Below are 15,399 nucleotides of genomic sequence, written 5' to 3' on the forward strand. Positions count from 1 at the left end.
CGGGCAAATTTATGGTTCACAAAGATTCGCTCCGCTCCACTATCGAACATAATGCATGCATAGGAGTTATTGAGGAGGAACGTACCAGTCACCACCATCGGGTCAGCAACTGTTTCCCCATGGCCTATTGCTAGTACCCTCCCTGCACCGCCAGCATTCTTCGCTTTGGGGCAGTCCCTCTTATAGTGGCCCGCTTCGCCACATCCATAACAGTTCTGGCTCACGCCAGAGCCGGGGAATTGGGTGATCAGCCTCGCCGGAGATTTACAGAAACAGAATGTGTGTCCTTTCCTGTTGTAGTTAGAGCACTGCATTTCACGGCAGGGGCCGTTGTGGTGGTAGTTGCATTTGTTGCACTTAGGCAAACTTCCAGCATACTGCCCCACCGGAGCAGTAGCAGTAGCAGGGGTTATTGCGGCATGCACAGCCACAACTTGCTGCTTTTTGGCAGCTCGCTGTTTCTTCTTCTCTTCCCAGAACTTTCGCTTAGTGTCAGCGGGTTTGGAGGGTTCTGATATGGCTAGGGTTGTTGTTGCTGTTGGGGCTTTGACTCCATGGTCGATGAGTCGCTGTGCCAGTCGCTTGGCACTGTCGAAGGTAGCAGGGTTTGATGATTGGACATTCCCCTGATACGGAGGCACTAGCCCCCATATATACATCTCGATCTTTTTCCCTTCAGTGGGAACCATATTGGGGCAGAGGGCCACCAGTTCGCTGAACCTGGCGGTATATAAGACTACGTCAGAGCCCTTCATGGTTAGGCTCCACAATTCCTGCTCCAATTTCTGGATTTCGCCCCTCGGGCAGTATTCCTCTATCATGAGGTCCTTCATGGTTTCCCAACCCATGTCGTTCGCCACTACGAGAGTTAGTGCTTTAACTTGGCCGTTCCACCACGTCAGGGCTTTTCCTTCAAAGGTGCATGCGACATATTTGACTTTGCTCGCAGCAGGGCACGAACAAATTTCGAAGACTGATTCAGTCTTCTCGAACCATTGCGAGAGGGCAATGACTCCACCGGTTCCATGGAAGGACTTCGACTTACATTGTCGTGTTTCATAGTCGATAGTATGGTACAATTAATCACATAATACCTTGATATAAATCCGGTTTAAGGTAGTTAGTACAATAGTAGTTCATATAATACAACACTACAGTACTACATTAATTTACCCTTTACATATATTTAGTGATCATTTCACTTAAACATTAATGTACAAACTATATTTTGATAATGATAGTTACACTTGGGAAAATTACACACTTTTACAATAAACGAACATACAAAACAGTTATGCCTTGGTAGAAGGCTACTTTTAGTAGAAAATATAGGATTTTCTAGGAGCTTCAAACTTTTACAAACACTTACAAACATTCATATACTTTTATTACAAATGTTTACAAACTCGTACTTCAAACCACGTTCAAAAGTTTTGATACAAACACCGACACTAAAATACTTATGAACTCACCAGCTTTAATGTTGATAAACTCTTTCAAAATGACTTATATTCTCAGGTCATCAGTAGACAGGTACCAAGGTCAGCTTTTGAGAAGATGGAGCGCATTTAAGACTCATCTTATCATTTTGATTTACATTTTTGGTGTCTATAACTGTACATAACACGCTTGTATTAAAATTATATATGGATGATGTTGTTTTCTTGTTTACTGTTATACTGTGTTGTGATACTTTACATGACGTCCTCCGCCCCAGAACGTTTCCGTCGTTCTCTGTTTTGGGGTGTGACATATTGGTACACGGCCAATGACATCGGACTGGACTTAGTCAAATAAATTGTGCGTCGTCAAGTCCCCCTAGTCTGATGCGATTGGGTTGCTGACAATCGAATCGGACTAGATAAAGCACCAAAGCATTTAAATAATAAAGATAAATGACCGAACCTCGCCCACGAAAGCCGTGGGGTTGTGCGACGAGCCAAACACTGCTTGAGCTGACTTGATACTCCTTCATTGAGAGAAGTGTGGGTCGGTCGTTGAGATGCAACGTAAGTGTTGTTGCGATCATGCGGACCCGAGGCTGCTAAAGAGTGTTACGTGACACTGATGTCGGTGAAATGTCAGACCGGTGTAGCTAAGAAGTGTAAGCTTTCCATTCAGTCCCTGAGACTGTTATCCGACGTGATTGTTGTGGTAGCCATATGAGATGGGATGTCACCAGTAACCATATACATATTATGCATTGCGGCGTACCAACCATATTCCCCCCTTTTTTTAGAGGAGGCGAGGAATAGATTCCGAGAGCTGGACGACTAGGTTGCTAGCGAGGGTCACGTAGTAAGACTATTGTCGATAGCCAGACAACATAATTGTTGAGGGATAGGCAGTGAGGCTATAGGGTGGGGTTGCATAACAAGACCATTTCCGAAAGCCAGGAAACAGAGGTGCTGTAGGGTCGTACGTAGCAGGGCCGCTGCCAGGATGATTTTCTTGCTGGAGAGTATCCTCATGTCACAACTAGGAATTCTGTGTCTTGTAATCACTATGTTCAAGTAAATGTTGAATCAAGAACTTAAGAGAATGTGTGATATTTATTATTATGACATCAAAAACTTCAATCAAATACATCATACAAATACTACAAATAGTCATTAAACAATTGGAAACCCTAGAAGTTCTTGTTTAGGTCCATTTTGGACTAGGACTTCCTTATTGGACCCAAATGGACCAATAAGCTTCCAATTTGACTATCATGGGCTTAGAACCCTAATTGGGCTCTAATTGGAACCACAATCATTTATTTCAACATTTTGGGCCATTTTGGGCCTAGAATGAAATGAATTAAAAGCTTTGATCCATGAATAACCTAAACTAGTCTAAAAAAATGTAAAAATCATATTATATATTTTTTTTAGATTAAAACTCACTCAACTTAACTTACACATGGGCTTGTGGGTATTAAAGCCCAAAACCCTCTTTCTCCTTCCATATTTTCGGCCCAAAACAAGCCCAAGAGGAAGGGTTGACCTTGTGAGTGACACCTCACAATTAACCAAAGGACTTCCATGCAAGGAGACTCATACTTCCATGCACCATCCTTTCATGCTTCTCTCTTCTTTTCCCTCTCTCACTCTCGGCCGAAACACACACACACACATACACAAATCTCTCACAAATTCTCTCTAGAATACTCAAGAACACATCCTTCCTCTCCACTCAAAAATCTCGAAAATTAGGAGGCTTTCAAGAGGATATTTCCACAAACTCTTCATCTAAGGTAAGGTTATGCTTAGATCTATGACTTAGATTCTTTGTTTTATCAAATTCTCTTCCTAATCCATGCAAAAATCGTGATCTTGCATCCTAGAACCACCTCAAATTCGAGATCTTCAAGAAAAGGGTGCTAAGGCCAAAAATCACCAAGTTTTCTTCCATCTTTTCTTCAAAAACCGAAACTACACCCTAAGGTGAGCTTCATACTCCCTATTTTTCTGTTTTACAAGTTTTGTGGGGGGGGGGGGGGAATACAAGTGAAAGTGTAGATCTATATGTGTTTTGTATGCCTTGTATGATTTCTATGCTTATATGTGTGTTTTTGTGTGATTATAATGTTGGATCTAGCCATAAACCCCTAAAAATCGAGATATACTTTATGTTAAATGATACTAGCATCAAATATATTTCTACATACAAAGTGTTCCAAGACAAATAGCTAAATGGCTTAATAACATTTTCTTTGGGCTAAAAACTCAATCTTTGGACATAAAATGTTAAAAATATATAGTTAAAGGGCCCAAAATGAAATATTTCGAATTCTGATGGGTGAGATGAGTCAAAACAGTTTCCATAATGTATTTTCTGAAAATATACTCTTTTGGAGGATTAAAAACATAAATTTCAAGCTTAATTGGGCTAAAAATGACATTTTCGGCCCAATAGGGCCCAATATGCGAAATTTTCTGTTTTGAAGGGCCAAAACTGTGTTTTTCTGTAAAACAGTGGACTATTAGTGTTCCAAGACCTTTTCTAAGGTTTAAAATGCTTTTTAAATTTAAAAAGGACCAAAGTTGCAAAAATTTTCCAATTTGGGCCAAAATTGTGAAAACTGCGAAAAAGAGGGGTTATAACCGAGAAAACTGTATTTTCAGGGACTCAAACTGTTTTCAACCTGAAATATGCTGAAAAATATCAATTTCAATAAGTTTTGGTGTTAAAATGTGAAGAAAAATGGATTAAGGACCAAACCGGAAATTTATTTAATTAAAGGGTTGAAAAAGTAAACTTACAAAATAAAGAGGGGCTGAAAACAGAAAATTTTCAAGGCTAATTCAATACACCCATCGTGATCAAATATTGGCACCGCGACTACCAACGAAATACAATACACAACAATACCAAAAATCGTTGTTAAACGAATTGATTCGGTCTCGAATCAATAACAACCCGAAACTACTAACATGGCGATAACTCGATTCGCACAAGTAACATTTGGGAATTTAATACACACGTGAGAGTGCACAGACGTCGACGCACCATCTTTGGGCCCCAAAGTGTAAAATCTTGTTTGTTGGGCCTAGCTAGCCCAATGACCTGATCTTAAGGCCCGAAGACTTCTACCTTACGAGTTGTTGGGTCTTACATGATCTAACACAGCGTAAAAGGACTTTCAATGGCTTTTATACTATTGGTCCCCAAGGGTCCTTTGGTACTGCTAGTAAAGTCGGTTATTTTAATGTGAGGCGGGCCAAGGGCCCCTCGTACTCTTTTTTTTATCCCCAACCGGCTAACGGAGTTACCGAGGTCTTCGTGCCCTCTTTCTCTTCGGATGTGGGATTACTCGAAGTCAGGGCGGTTGGATTACGTGAATAGTACGGACGACGCCTACGGTATCGTTAGTATAGTTGTAAAATGGTCGTTTGCGTAACGCTTGTTTATAGCAATTCACCATGCGCAAGAATCCGACGTCGCCTGGAATTAATGACTTCACACGCCGCGATGGTTTTATTTTCAACTTCATGGAATTCAAAGAATTAGGAAAACATCGGGTTTTCCTAGGGTTTTACAACACATACAGTTTCGAAATGTACACAAGCATAATGAACATTTTTTTACAACTATAGAAACAAACAAGCATACTTATGGATCTTCACAAACTTCTTTTTACTCAAAAACTCTTTTCAGAAAATATCGGATTTTCTGGTGATTTTCAAAATAATACAAAACGTTGCTTTTCAAATACCGCTTATGAACTCACCAACATTTCATATGTTGACGTTTTTTCAAAATACTTGTATTCTCAGGTAACAAGTGAACCAAAGGAAAATGTACTCAATGATGGCTTGCAGTTTATTTATTTATGAATCGAACAATTCATTTTTGGGAATGTAATGTTTAAACAATGTACTCAATGTAAACTTTATCGGTTGTACTATATTAATGCATGGTGACGAATGATGTTACGTTTCATATATATTCAATGTTATGGTATTCAATTAAGTCACGACAGCCCTCGGACGTTTCCGCCGTCTGGTTCGGGGGTGTGACACCTCACTATAGCAGGTTGTAATGCGGATAACACTTCACCGATCGTCCGAACACCAGAGAGTCGTGATGACTGCGAGATAGGAAACACCAAGATCATGGTGTTGGTCGTAGAATAAGCTTGTGATTCGCGACTTAGGAGAATAGCTTGGGCTTAGCAGCCAGCGGACATGGAGATGTCTTGCGGGAAAGCATCGCATATAACATATCGGGTTTGGTTGCTAACGATCATAGATAAATCACACGGAAGAGCATCGCATGGAATGGATCGGGCTTGGCTGCCAGCGATCGTAGATAAATCACACGGAAGAGCATCGTGTGGAATGGTCGGGGCATGTTGCTATAATGGAGTCGGGCTGAGAAGCCAGGCGACTCGAGGCGAGGGTACTGAACCTCACATGCGGAGCTTGCCGCTATAATGGAGTCAGGCTGAGAGCCAGGCGACTTGAGGCGAGGGTACCGAACCTCGCATGCGGAGCTTGCCGCTATAATGGAGTCGGGATGAGAAGCCAGGCGACTCGAGGCGAGGGTACTGAACCTCGAATACGGAGCTTGCCGCTATAATGGAGTCGGGCTGAGAAGCCAGGCGACTCGAGGCGAGGGTACTGAACCTCGCATGTGGAGCTTGCCGCTATAATGGAGTCAGGCTGAGAGCCAGGCGACTTGAGGCGAGGGTACTGAACCTCGCATGCGGAGCTTGCCGCTATAATGGAGTCGGGCTGAGAAGCCAGGTGACTTGAGGCGAGCGTACTGAACCTCGAATACGGAGCTTGCCGCTATAATGGAGTCAGGCTGAGAAGCCAGACGACTCGAGGCGAGGGTACTGAACCTCGCATGCGGAGCTTGCCGCTATAATAGAGTCAGGCTGAGAGCCAGGCGACTTGAGGCGAGGGTACTGAACCTCGCATGCGGAGTTTGCCGCTATAATGGAGTCGGGCTGAGAAGCCAGGCAACTCGAGGCGAGGTTACTGAACCTCGAATGCGGAGCTTGCCGCTATAATGGAGTCGGGCTGAGAAGACAGGCGACTCGAGACGAGGGTGCTGAACCTTGCATGTGGAGCTCGCCACTATAATGGAGTCGGGCTGAGAAGCCAGGCGACTCGAGGCGACGGTGCTGAACCTCGCATGCGGGGCTTGCCGCTATGATGGATTCGGGCTGAGAAGCCAGGCGACTCGAGACGAGGGTGCTGAACCTCGCATGCGGGGCTTGCCGCTATAATGGAGTCGGGCTGAGAAGCCAGGCGACTCGAGGCGAGGGTGCTGAACCTCGCATGCGGAGCTTGCCGCTATAATGGAGTCGGGCTGAGAAGCCAGACGACTCGAGGCGAGGGTACTGAACCTCGCATGCGGAGCTTGCCGCTATAATGGAGTCGAGTTGAGAAGCCAGGCGACTCGAGGCGAGGGTATTGAACCTCAAAATTGGAGCGTGCCGCTGTAATAGAGTCGGGCTGAGAAGCCAGGCGACTCGAAGCGGGGGTACTGAACCTCGCATGCGGAGCTTGCCGCTATAATGGAGTCGGGATGAGAAGCCAGGCGACTCGAGGTGAGGGTACTGAACCTCACCTGATTGGGCATGGCACCCTACAATCTATGTGTCTATCTCGTGTGACCAGTCTGAGTTAAAGCGGAATGGTACCTGATGCTTTGCTGCATCGCTGGTCGTACTAATAAATGATGCCTCGCTGACTTGGCTGTTTGCGGAGAGCTATGTGGCGGTGCTACTTAGATCTTGATAGTGTAGCTACCGTTAAGTGGTGTGTAGCGAGACCGCCGTCAGGAACTGGTCGGCAGGGCCGTTGAGGCCCGGGCATCGAGTTGCTAGCGATAGGTGAGTAGCACGACTATTGAGAGTTGGGCAACACTGAGAGTTGGACCCCACAGCTACTCTTTCAATCTGGAACACCAACGTCACCTCGGGGATACACCATCATTCATGGTGTCATCTCTTTGTGTACTTTAACTCTTTCCCTTGGGAATACAAGCACTTCTGCATAGTGTCGTACCAACCCCATTCTCCCCCCCCCCCCCCCTTTTTCTTTAGAGGAGGGGAAGAAAAGGAAAATAATATGGATGTATAGCCGCTAAAAAGGCGAGATACATAGCTGCTGGAAAGAGCTAGACAACCCAAGTACTAACAAAATTGGGTAGCACGGCAGGCGAGAGCTAAGCAGTGTGCCTGGAGTCAGACAAAGTAGCTGCTGATGGTTGTGCTTTGCAGCTGCTGAGCTAGGTCATATCGTTGCGGAAGGTCGAGCTACGCGACTACTAAGAGTTGGGCAGTAAGACCAGCGGGGGTCGGTCAAAATGAATGTGAGAATTAATTAGCGACTTCCTGGGATCAGTCAACACGACTGTTGATAGCCACGCAGCGCAGCTGCTGATGTCTATTTCGAGATGCTTCACTAGTAGTAGTAGCGTACTACTCTTCCCCCTCCCCCCCTTTTTTTTTTGAAGATGTCGAACCACATCTTATAGAATCAGATTTAGCTTGACTAGATTGGAGCACACGAGCTTTGATTTTTTTTTGAAAGTGTTGAGTGATCCGGGCCGCAATGCGTTTTATAGAATCAGGCTTGTTGGGCAAAATCACAACATTTGAGCATTGACTGATGGGCTAATTTGTTTTTACGATAATTGGGCCATTTTGATTTTTTTAGGGCAGCCCAGATAACAAAATGTTGAGAATCCCAAATTGATTGTAAGCCCAAATCGTAACAACCTAGCCCGTTAGGGTTTAAAAGTTGTAGGCCCGAATTCTACTTTTGTGTTTGAAACGCATCCAATAAGAACATCGTGACATCTCTTCACTTTCACGCTTTGGTTTTTGTTGTTCCTCAGACGATACCGTCGCTTGCAAAGTGGGAATCGGAGCAGCGATACCAATCGCTAACGGGGCTGGTCAGTTGTGTCGTCCGTTGGAGCTGGTCGACGACTGGAAGATATGTAGTGGTAGCGATGGATACCGGTGGCGCTTGGGTTGCTTTGGCGGAGACAATTGAGATAATGAGGATTGTAGGTCGCTGGTCGCTGGCATGGAATCAAGAAGCAAAAGCTGGCGCCTTGGGGCTACTACGGTCGATGGTGGTTCTTGTGGGTCGTCTCCTGAGGACGATGGTGGATCGGGGTTACGACTCCGACATCGACACTTATGGTTCTAGTGATAGCGATATATCGAGAAAACAAGAAGCCGGAGACTGGATATGGTCCGACTATGGTGGATCTACAGTTGGCGATTGGATGGCATCGAACATAAAGTAGGTCGGAGCAATGCTTTCATCACTGCTAGGGATTCCGTGGTCGCTTGTGATGGAGTAACGACAGTCGACCGGTGATGGACTGATTAAAATCACCGACTGGGTGTTCCATGGAAGGGATGGATCAGGTCGGCTCCAACTCTTGACTTTCTACCAGTGTTTTTGACCGTGTAGGGCCCACACGCCTTTTTTATATTTGGAGATTAGCAGCAAATGTCGGGCAAAGCTATAGTTTTGTCTTTGTGTATCGAGAATTGGACCAGGTGATCCCACCCAAAAATGATTTTGTCTTTTGGTTTTTAGTGTACACAGTATATTGTATACACCCGTACTACCCTTTTTTTTAGCTCTGTCGACTAAAAAGAAACACAAACTATTTCTCTCTTTTTTATATACTATTTCTTGTGCTGTAAACTATGACAGTGATATGGTAATTTGTATTTTTTGAGTGTAGTAAAAGATAATGAGATGTATCTTGTAATAAAACACGCACGACTTTCTTCTCTCTCTTTTTTTTTAAACCATTAACCAAAATGGTAAAGCTATAGGGTAGAAGTAATTTTTACCCTTTGAAATGTGCAAAAATTACAGCACAACTTAAATAGACTTGTGCATTTAGACTTATTACTGAAATAGTCCTTTGATGATATGACATCTGAAAGATGGTAAAAACTCATAAGAATTCTCTTGCTTTTCAAAACTATTGAAGATAAATGGAAAGGCATAAATTAAATGAAGTTTCTGAAAAGCTATGAACTGAGGGTGGGTTAAGACCCATCAAAACTTCTCCTCCCTTGTCTTCTTTTTTTTGAAGGTTTTGTACAAGCCATACAGCTATATGTACAAATGGTTGTTGCAGAAAATGCATAAGTGAAGAAGAGTTTTATAATATATGAACAACAGATGGGGTAAAACTTCAGAGAAAACTTCACTTCTTCTCAACTTACTGGGGAAAAACCCCAAAATATAAACAAAAAAAACGGATTTGACAAGGTTTTCTTCTTATACTACTTTCTTTTCCCTTCAGCTTGCTCAACAAGCCATTGAAAGATGAAAGAAGTCTGATAAATTTTCGTTCTCTTTTCAACTTGTTCAACAAGAACATGAACAAGGAACAAATCTGGATATTTCTTGTTTTCGTTCTCTCAATTTTGAAAAGAAAAACCAAGTAAACAACTTCAAAGAATTCTTGCAAAGAAAATCATAGACTGAAGGTGATTTCTTTGCAATATAAACAGAAAACAAAGTAAATTTACCAAAAAGTTCTCCAGCTCTCAAGTTGGTTTCATAAAACACCAAAGTATGAACAAAAAGGAGGAAATCTCGCAAAAAACCTCACTCATCCCCAAAAAATATAAGTAAAAACGGGTCTGAACTGGTGTTTTCCAAACTTGAGAGATGATTAAGTGAACAAAAACATACAAATCTAGAGATATGAACTAAAAACGTTGATAGATCTACAATGTCTTTACAAACTTCATACTGTTCAGGTGAGTTAAAAACTCAACAGATCTTGGGATCTAAGTCTCGAGACAAAAAATAGATCTACATATCTGAGCTTGAGAATGAAAATAGATCTAGAGAGCTGAACTGAAAATGAAGTAAGTCTTGAGATCTAAACGATGGCTTAACAGATCTGAAGAGATCTTGTCAAGAAACACATTGATCTGAATAGATCTTGGCAAAAGCCAAACGGATCTGAACAAGTTTATGCCAAACAAGAACAGATCTGAGCAAATGATACTAGAATTTAACAGATCTGAAGAAACCTGAGATGAAAACACATCAGATCTGAGGAAAAAACGAGCTTGAAAGCGACTGAGGCTTTTGCTACTTGCTCGAATCCGGGATGGCGCCAAATGATGTGACATCTGCCTCCGACGGCTCATTTGGTCTTCTGCTGCGGCGGAGATCTGGACATCACAGTGCAAACCCGTTAGAGTCGTCCCAGGGACTGAGCCCCGGGAGCGGGCTCCGACGGTCAAGTTAGATTAGAAGATCTGAGATGGCTCTCTTTAGCTAGAGAGAACCATCTTGGTGCTAGTGGTGGTATATGGTGGCTAACGGCGGCGGGTGGCGGCTGAGCCACCCGACCGGAGTATAGTGGCGGCTGAGCCATGGGGGAAGATCTAGTGGTGGCTGAACCACTTGGGAGAGAGTCTCAGGAAGGGTCCCCCCTCTATGGAGGAGGTATTGTTCATTATATAGGGGACAATTAGGTCAGGCCTTGGGCCTGCTCAAATCAGGCCCAACTAGCAAGGAGTTGGGCAAGGCCGCCCGGAGGCGCCGGGCGGGGCTGGCGGGCGCGCACCAGGAGAGGATGGCAAGGGAGTGCCAGGCGAGGGAGCGCCTGGCCGAGCCGGCAGGAGAGTCCCCAGCAGGGCTGGCAAGGGAGCGCCAGGCAAGGCTGGTGCGCTAGAGCAGTCTAGGCCACACCAGTGGACCATACCTCATCATTTGACAACCTGAAAACTTGGAGGTTAGAAGCATAAATAAAGAGGAAGAAAAGAGAAAGAAAACACACAAAAAGAAAATGCCACGTCGTTGTCGCATATATGCCACGACATGGTGATATGGAACCTTCCCGATGATCTGCGCAGAGGCTTGGAACATATGGAATAAATCTTTCACCCACACCACAAATGTTTATTCGCCACGAAGTGGAGACTATATTTAAGGAAACTATATATATATATATATATATATATATATATATATATATAAGACGTTAGGTCAAATTTTGGAAGAAGCTGATGATACCTGCAACTAAGGACGATCAAATACTTCATAGAAACCCTAAGAACATCATAATTGAACTAGAGATCAAGCACTGAAGAGATATAGAGGAGAAGAACATCATTATTCATTCGGTTTGCTAGTTTACATTATGTATAATCTACTAAAAGTTATTTTCATTAGTTAATCGATCCTTTTTATAGGGTAAATTCCGTATAAAGTTAATTTTTTGTTTTATGTGATTTTAGTAACCATGGCGTGGACATTACCTTTCCACAACGTGGAAACTGTAAGGTAACAATTTCTCGTTTTTGTATATTTTGTATGTTTGACACATGTTTCTTTGTTTTGTTTCAGTAGTTCATGACCACATGATCCTCCTCAAAGATTGTGCCCCTTTTCAACGATACAAAATCCAAATTTCGCAAGAAAAGAAAGGATACAAATGTAGAAGGGTTCAATTTAGACAAAATCAACACTGAAGGAGAAGCAAGCGATCCAGAAGTCAAAAAGAGCTTTAGCTTTGATGGTATCTCACCTTTTAAGAAACCTAAAAAGAAAGAAGAGGAAAGTGAACCGGATAACGAAATGGAGGACATTAACACCACGAAAATCGAGGAGTACAAGTAGAGAATGCGAGAAGATAATAGGCCCGGTATCGTGCGACATGAAATTCTAGTCGCGACAATCTTTGAGCTTAAGGGACACATCCTTAACATGCTCAAAGATATTCCATTTTTCAAGAAGGCCCACAAGGATGCTTACAAGCACATTTATGAAGTTATTGAGATCACCGATTACTTCAACATCCCTAATGTGAAGAAAGATGAAATGATGTTACGGCTCCTTCCGATCACACTCAAGGACGCATCCAAGACATGGTTAAAATCACTGCCACTAAGAGCGATCACAACATGTGCTAACTTAAAAACATAATTTATTGAATAGTTTAGCCTATCCTCGAAGATTGCCGAATTGAAGAAAAATATCCAAAACTTTCAACAACTTGATGGGGAGTCGTTGTACGAAGCTTGGGAGCGTTAGAAAGGGATGTTATGGAATTGCCATTAGCATGATTTTAATGTGCAACAAGAGATCTCTACCTTTTATAATGGAATCAACGTGTGCACTCGACAACTTCTCGATTCCCAAGAGCCTATGACAAAGAAAGATTTGACAACTAACAAGGCATTAATTGAATGGTTTGCAAAGCATTCGAGGGAATACCACAATCCAAGGGAAGATATTACGAAAGGAGAGTCGAATGGAGGTGGAGCTCAAGATAATATGGCGTCTATCTTGACACTAGGTATTAGAGGATTAGAAATATGGTACAATATATTCATGCAATTCAAGTAGGATGTGACAGTTGTAGCGGACCTCACTTGACAAAGGATTATGATTTGGACGAGAACATGAATAAAAAGGCACAAGTTTGTTTATCAAGTGTCGATAGGTTTGATGACTATTGGAGAAGGCAAAAAAAGGAGTGGAAGCCCTAATACGAGTACAAGAAGGAGAAAGAAGAGATATATCGACAACAAGGTCACAACTTTTACCAAAAAGAGCAAGCACAACACGAAAAGATACCCGATCTCAAAGGGGGTTTTAGCTTGCTTCAGGGAAGCAAGCGAAAAAAGACACAACGCCGCTGATATAGCTATCATAGATCAACAAGCTACTCTCGAAAATCAACAATCATACATTTTACACATCAAAACACAAGTGGGGCAATTATCAATGCACTTACAAGAGAGATTACTGGGAACATTGCCAAGCAATATCGAGACAAACCTAAAAGTGCATGTTCTTGCTGTGACAACTGAAGAAGGAGAAAAATATGACCCACTGGTGATCTAAGAAACCAGTGAGAAGCAATGTGATCAACAACCAAAAGAAGTGGAAGAAAAAGAGAAGGTGGCTCCCCAACAACCACGATGTGGCGAGAACAATACCACATAGTGGGATCTGAAGATGAATTCTGAAACTGATCCTGTTAAACCTTATCGACCACCTCTTCCATTTCCATCACGAGCATGGCCTGAACAATTAGAGCAGGAGCACAAAAATTTTATGAAGAAAGTAAAATCCTTACTCATTTTAGTTACAATAATACTCAATGAGCAATGTTCAGCTGTGAATATGCAAGATATTCTAACTAAAATGAGGGATGTAGATACTTTGACAATCCCTTGTGAATTTAACAACTCGATAAAATCAAATTCACTTGTTGATTCGGGAGCTAGCATAAACTTAATGCCATATTCATTCTACCAAAAGCACATTTTATTGGAGTTGAAGACCACTAGAATGACCATCCATATGGAAAATAGATATGTCACTCAACCTCGTGGAATCATAGAAGATTTGTTGGTGAAAATTGGGAAATTTGTTTTTCTAATTAATTTTGTAGTTTTGGACATGAAGGAGGATGAAAAAGTGCCCATTATCTTGGCAAGACCTTTCATAAAAATAGCTCGAGCACCCATTGATATCCGCGATTTCAAAGTTATATTACGAGTGGGGGATGAAGAAATTACCTTTGGATGTGATCCAAAATCCAAACTTTCAAAAGCAAGTAGTGATGAACTTTTCTTCATGGATGGAGTAGATGAGAGGAAGTATGAAGAGGAGCAAAAAGAAGGATGTGATGATGGGTCGAACGAGCTTTTAGAGTTGGAGAATTTGATAGATGAAGAATTATTTAATTAGGAGAAGCCAACAGAAGAAGCACTAACAGAAGTGAGGCATAGAAAACCTCGGGCTTTGGTCCCATTAAAATTTGAAGTAGTTGCATATATAAGGTCTCAAGAGGAAGTCGAGGAAAAAAATGAAGACAAAGAGTCTAGTGAGAAGAGGAGGTTCACAATAGTAAAAATCCTACACAAGACAAGGTAGACGAGGACATTAAGGAACCTGAGCAATAAGCAAAAAAAGTTAAACCATATGGAGGAACTAATGGAGTTAAACGCAACCATCAGGAAGGCGTCAAGTTGAAGAAGTAGAACTCAAAATATGCGTACAAAAGATGAAGGACTGCTTATAAGAAGAAATGACGTGAATTAGAGATGAACAAGGGGATTACAGTTGCATCAATGTAGAGCAGGAAGGAGTCAAGCTCACGGATCCTACAAAAGAAGCATTTCCGGGAGGCAAACCACGATTTGAGTGACTATTTTTATTTTTTTAATTTTTGATTTGTTACTGGAGGACAATTTCTTTTTGATTACAGAGACACCATTTTCATTCCCACGACATGGTGGCACTATTGCCACGACGTTGAATCATTATATATCGCGATCCAGTAGACCTCATACTCGATACCATGACGTGGTCGACACTTTCCCACGTCGTGGTGACTGTAAATTGTGAAGATATATATTTTTGCACCACAAGTCAGAAGTTCGTTGTCTTGGTTTATTTTTTCGGAAAAATTCAAAGCAACAAAAGATCCAGTTTCCAACAATATTTTCGATCTGCCAATGCAAACTCATTACAATTAGATTTGATCTCGCCACTACTACCCATGAAAGTTAGTTCCTTTTTCTCCCTTTATAGCTTTTATGTGCTTTTAATTGTTTTATGCATACATTGAAAACATTGTATGAAATAAGTGTTGGTTAGGGGTCGAAAAAGGATAACAAGCATACTTTAAAAAAATGTTATATGAAATTTTTTTAGACTTGAGAAATGGTCTAAATTAGAAAATATAGAAAAATTAAAAATTTGATATTATTGTGTTAGAGCTAGTATGCTAGTATTGTATGTGATGATTTGATGAGAACTATAAGATTTAGTTAAGTCAATTTGCTATAATATATATGTGATTTTCCAGTCGTAGTGAAATCATGAAACAAAAAACGCAAAATTGTGTAGTTTGAGAGATAATATGTTTTGCATTGTGAAT

At 42.0% G+C, this 15,399-nt stretch overlaps 1 protein-coding gene across 1 annotated transcript; it reads left to right on the forward strand.

Annotated features, from left to right (window-relative positions):
• Nucleotides 1-13,466: 13,466 nt before the first annotated feature.
• Nucleotides 13,467-14,204, forward strand: LOC145049927 (uncharacterized). The gene has a single exon (XM_078998262.1). It carries the CDS (start codon nt 13,467-13,469, stop codon nt 14,202-14,204), a length of 738 nt encoding a protein of 245 aa, XP_078854388.1.
• Nucleotides 14,205-15,399: the final 1,195 nt, after the last annotated feature.

The sequence above is a fragment of the Lactuca serriola genome, chromosome 5 (genome assembly GCF_051521515.1).
Source record: "Lactuca serriola cultivar US96UC23 chromosome 5, Lser_US96UC23_V15, whole genome shotgun sequence".
NCBI lineage: Eukaryota > Viridiplantae > Streptophyta > Magnoliopsida > Asterales > Asteraceae > Lactuca > Lactuca serriola.

What these genes read in the sequence shown, in the direction of transcription:
- LOC145049927 (XM_078998262.1), top strand. Translation starts at nt 13,467, where the DNA reads ATGAATTCTGAAACTGATCCTGTTAAACCTTATCGACCACCTCTTCCA.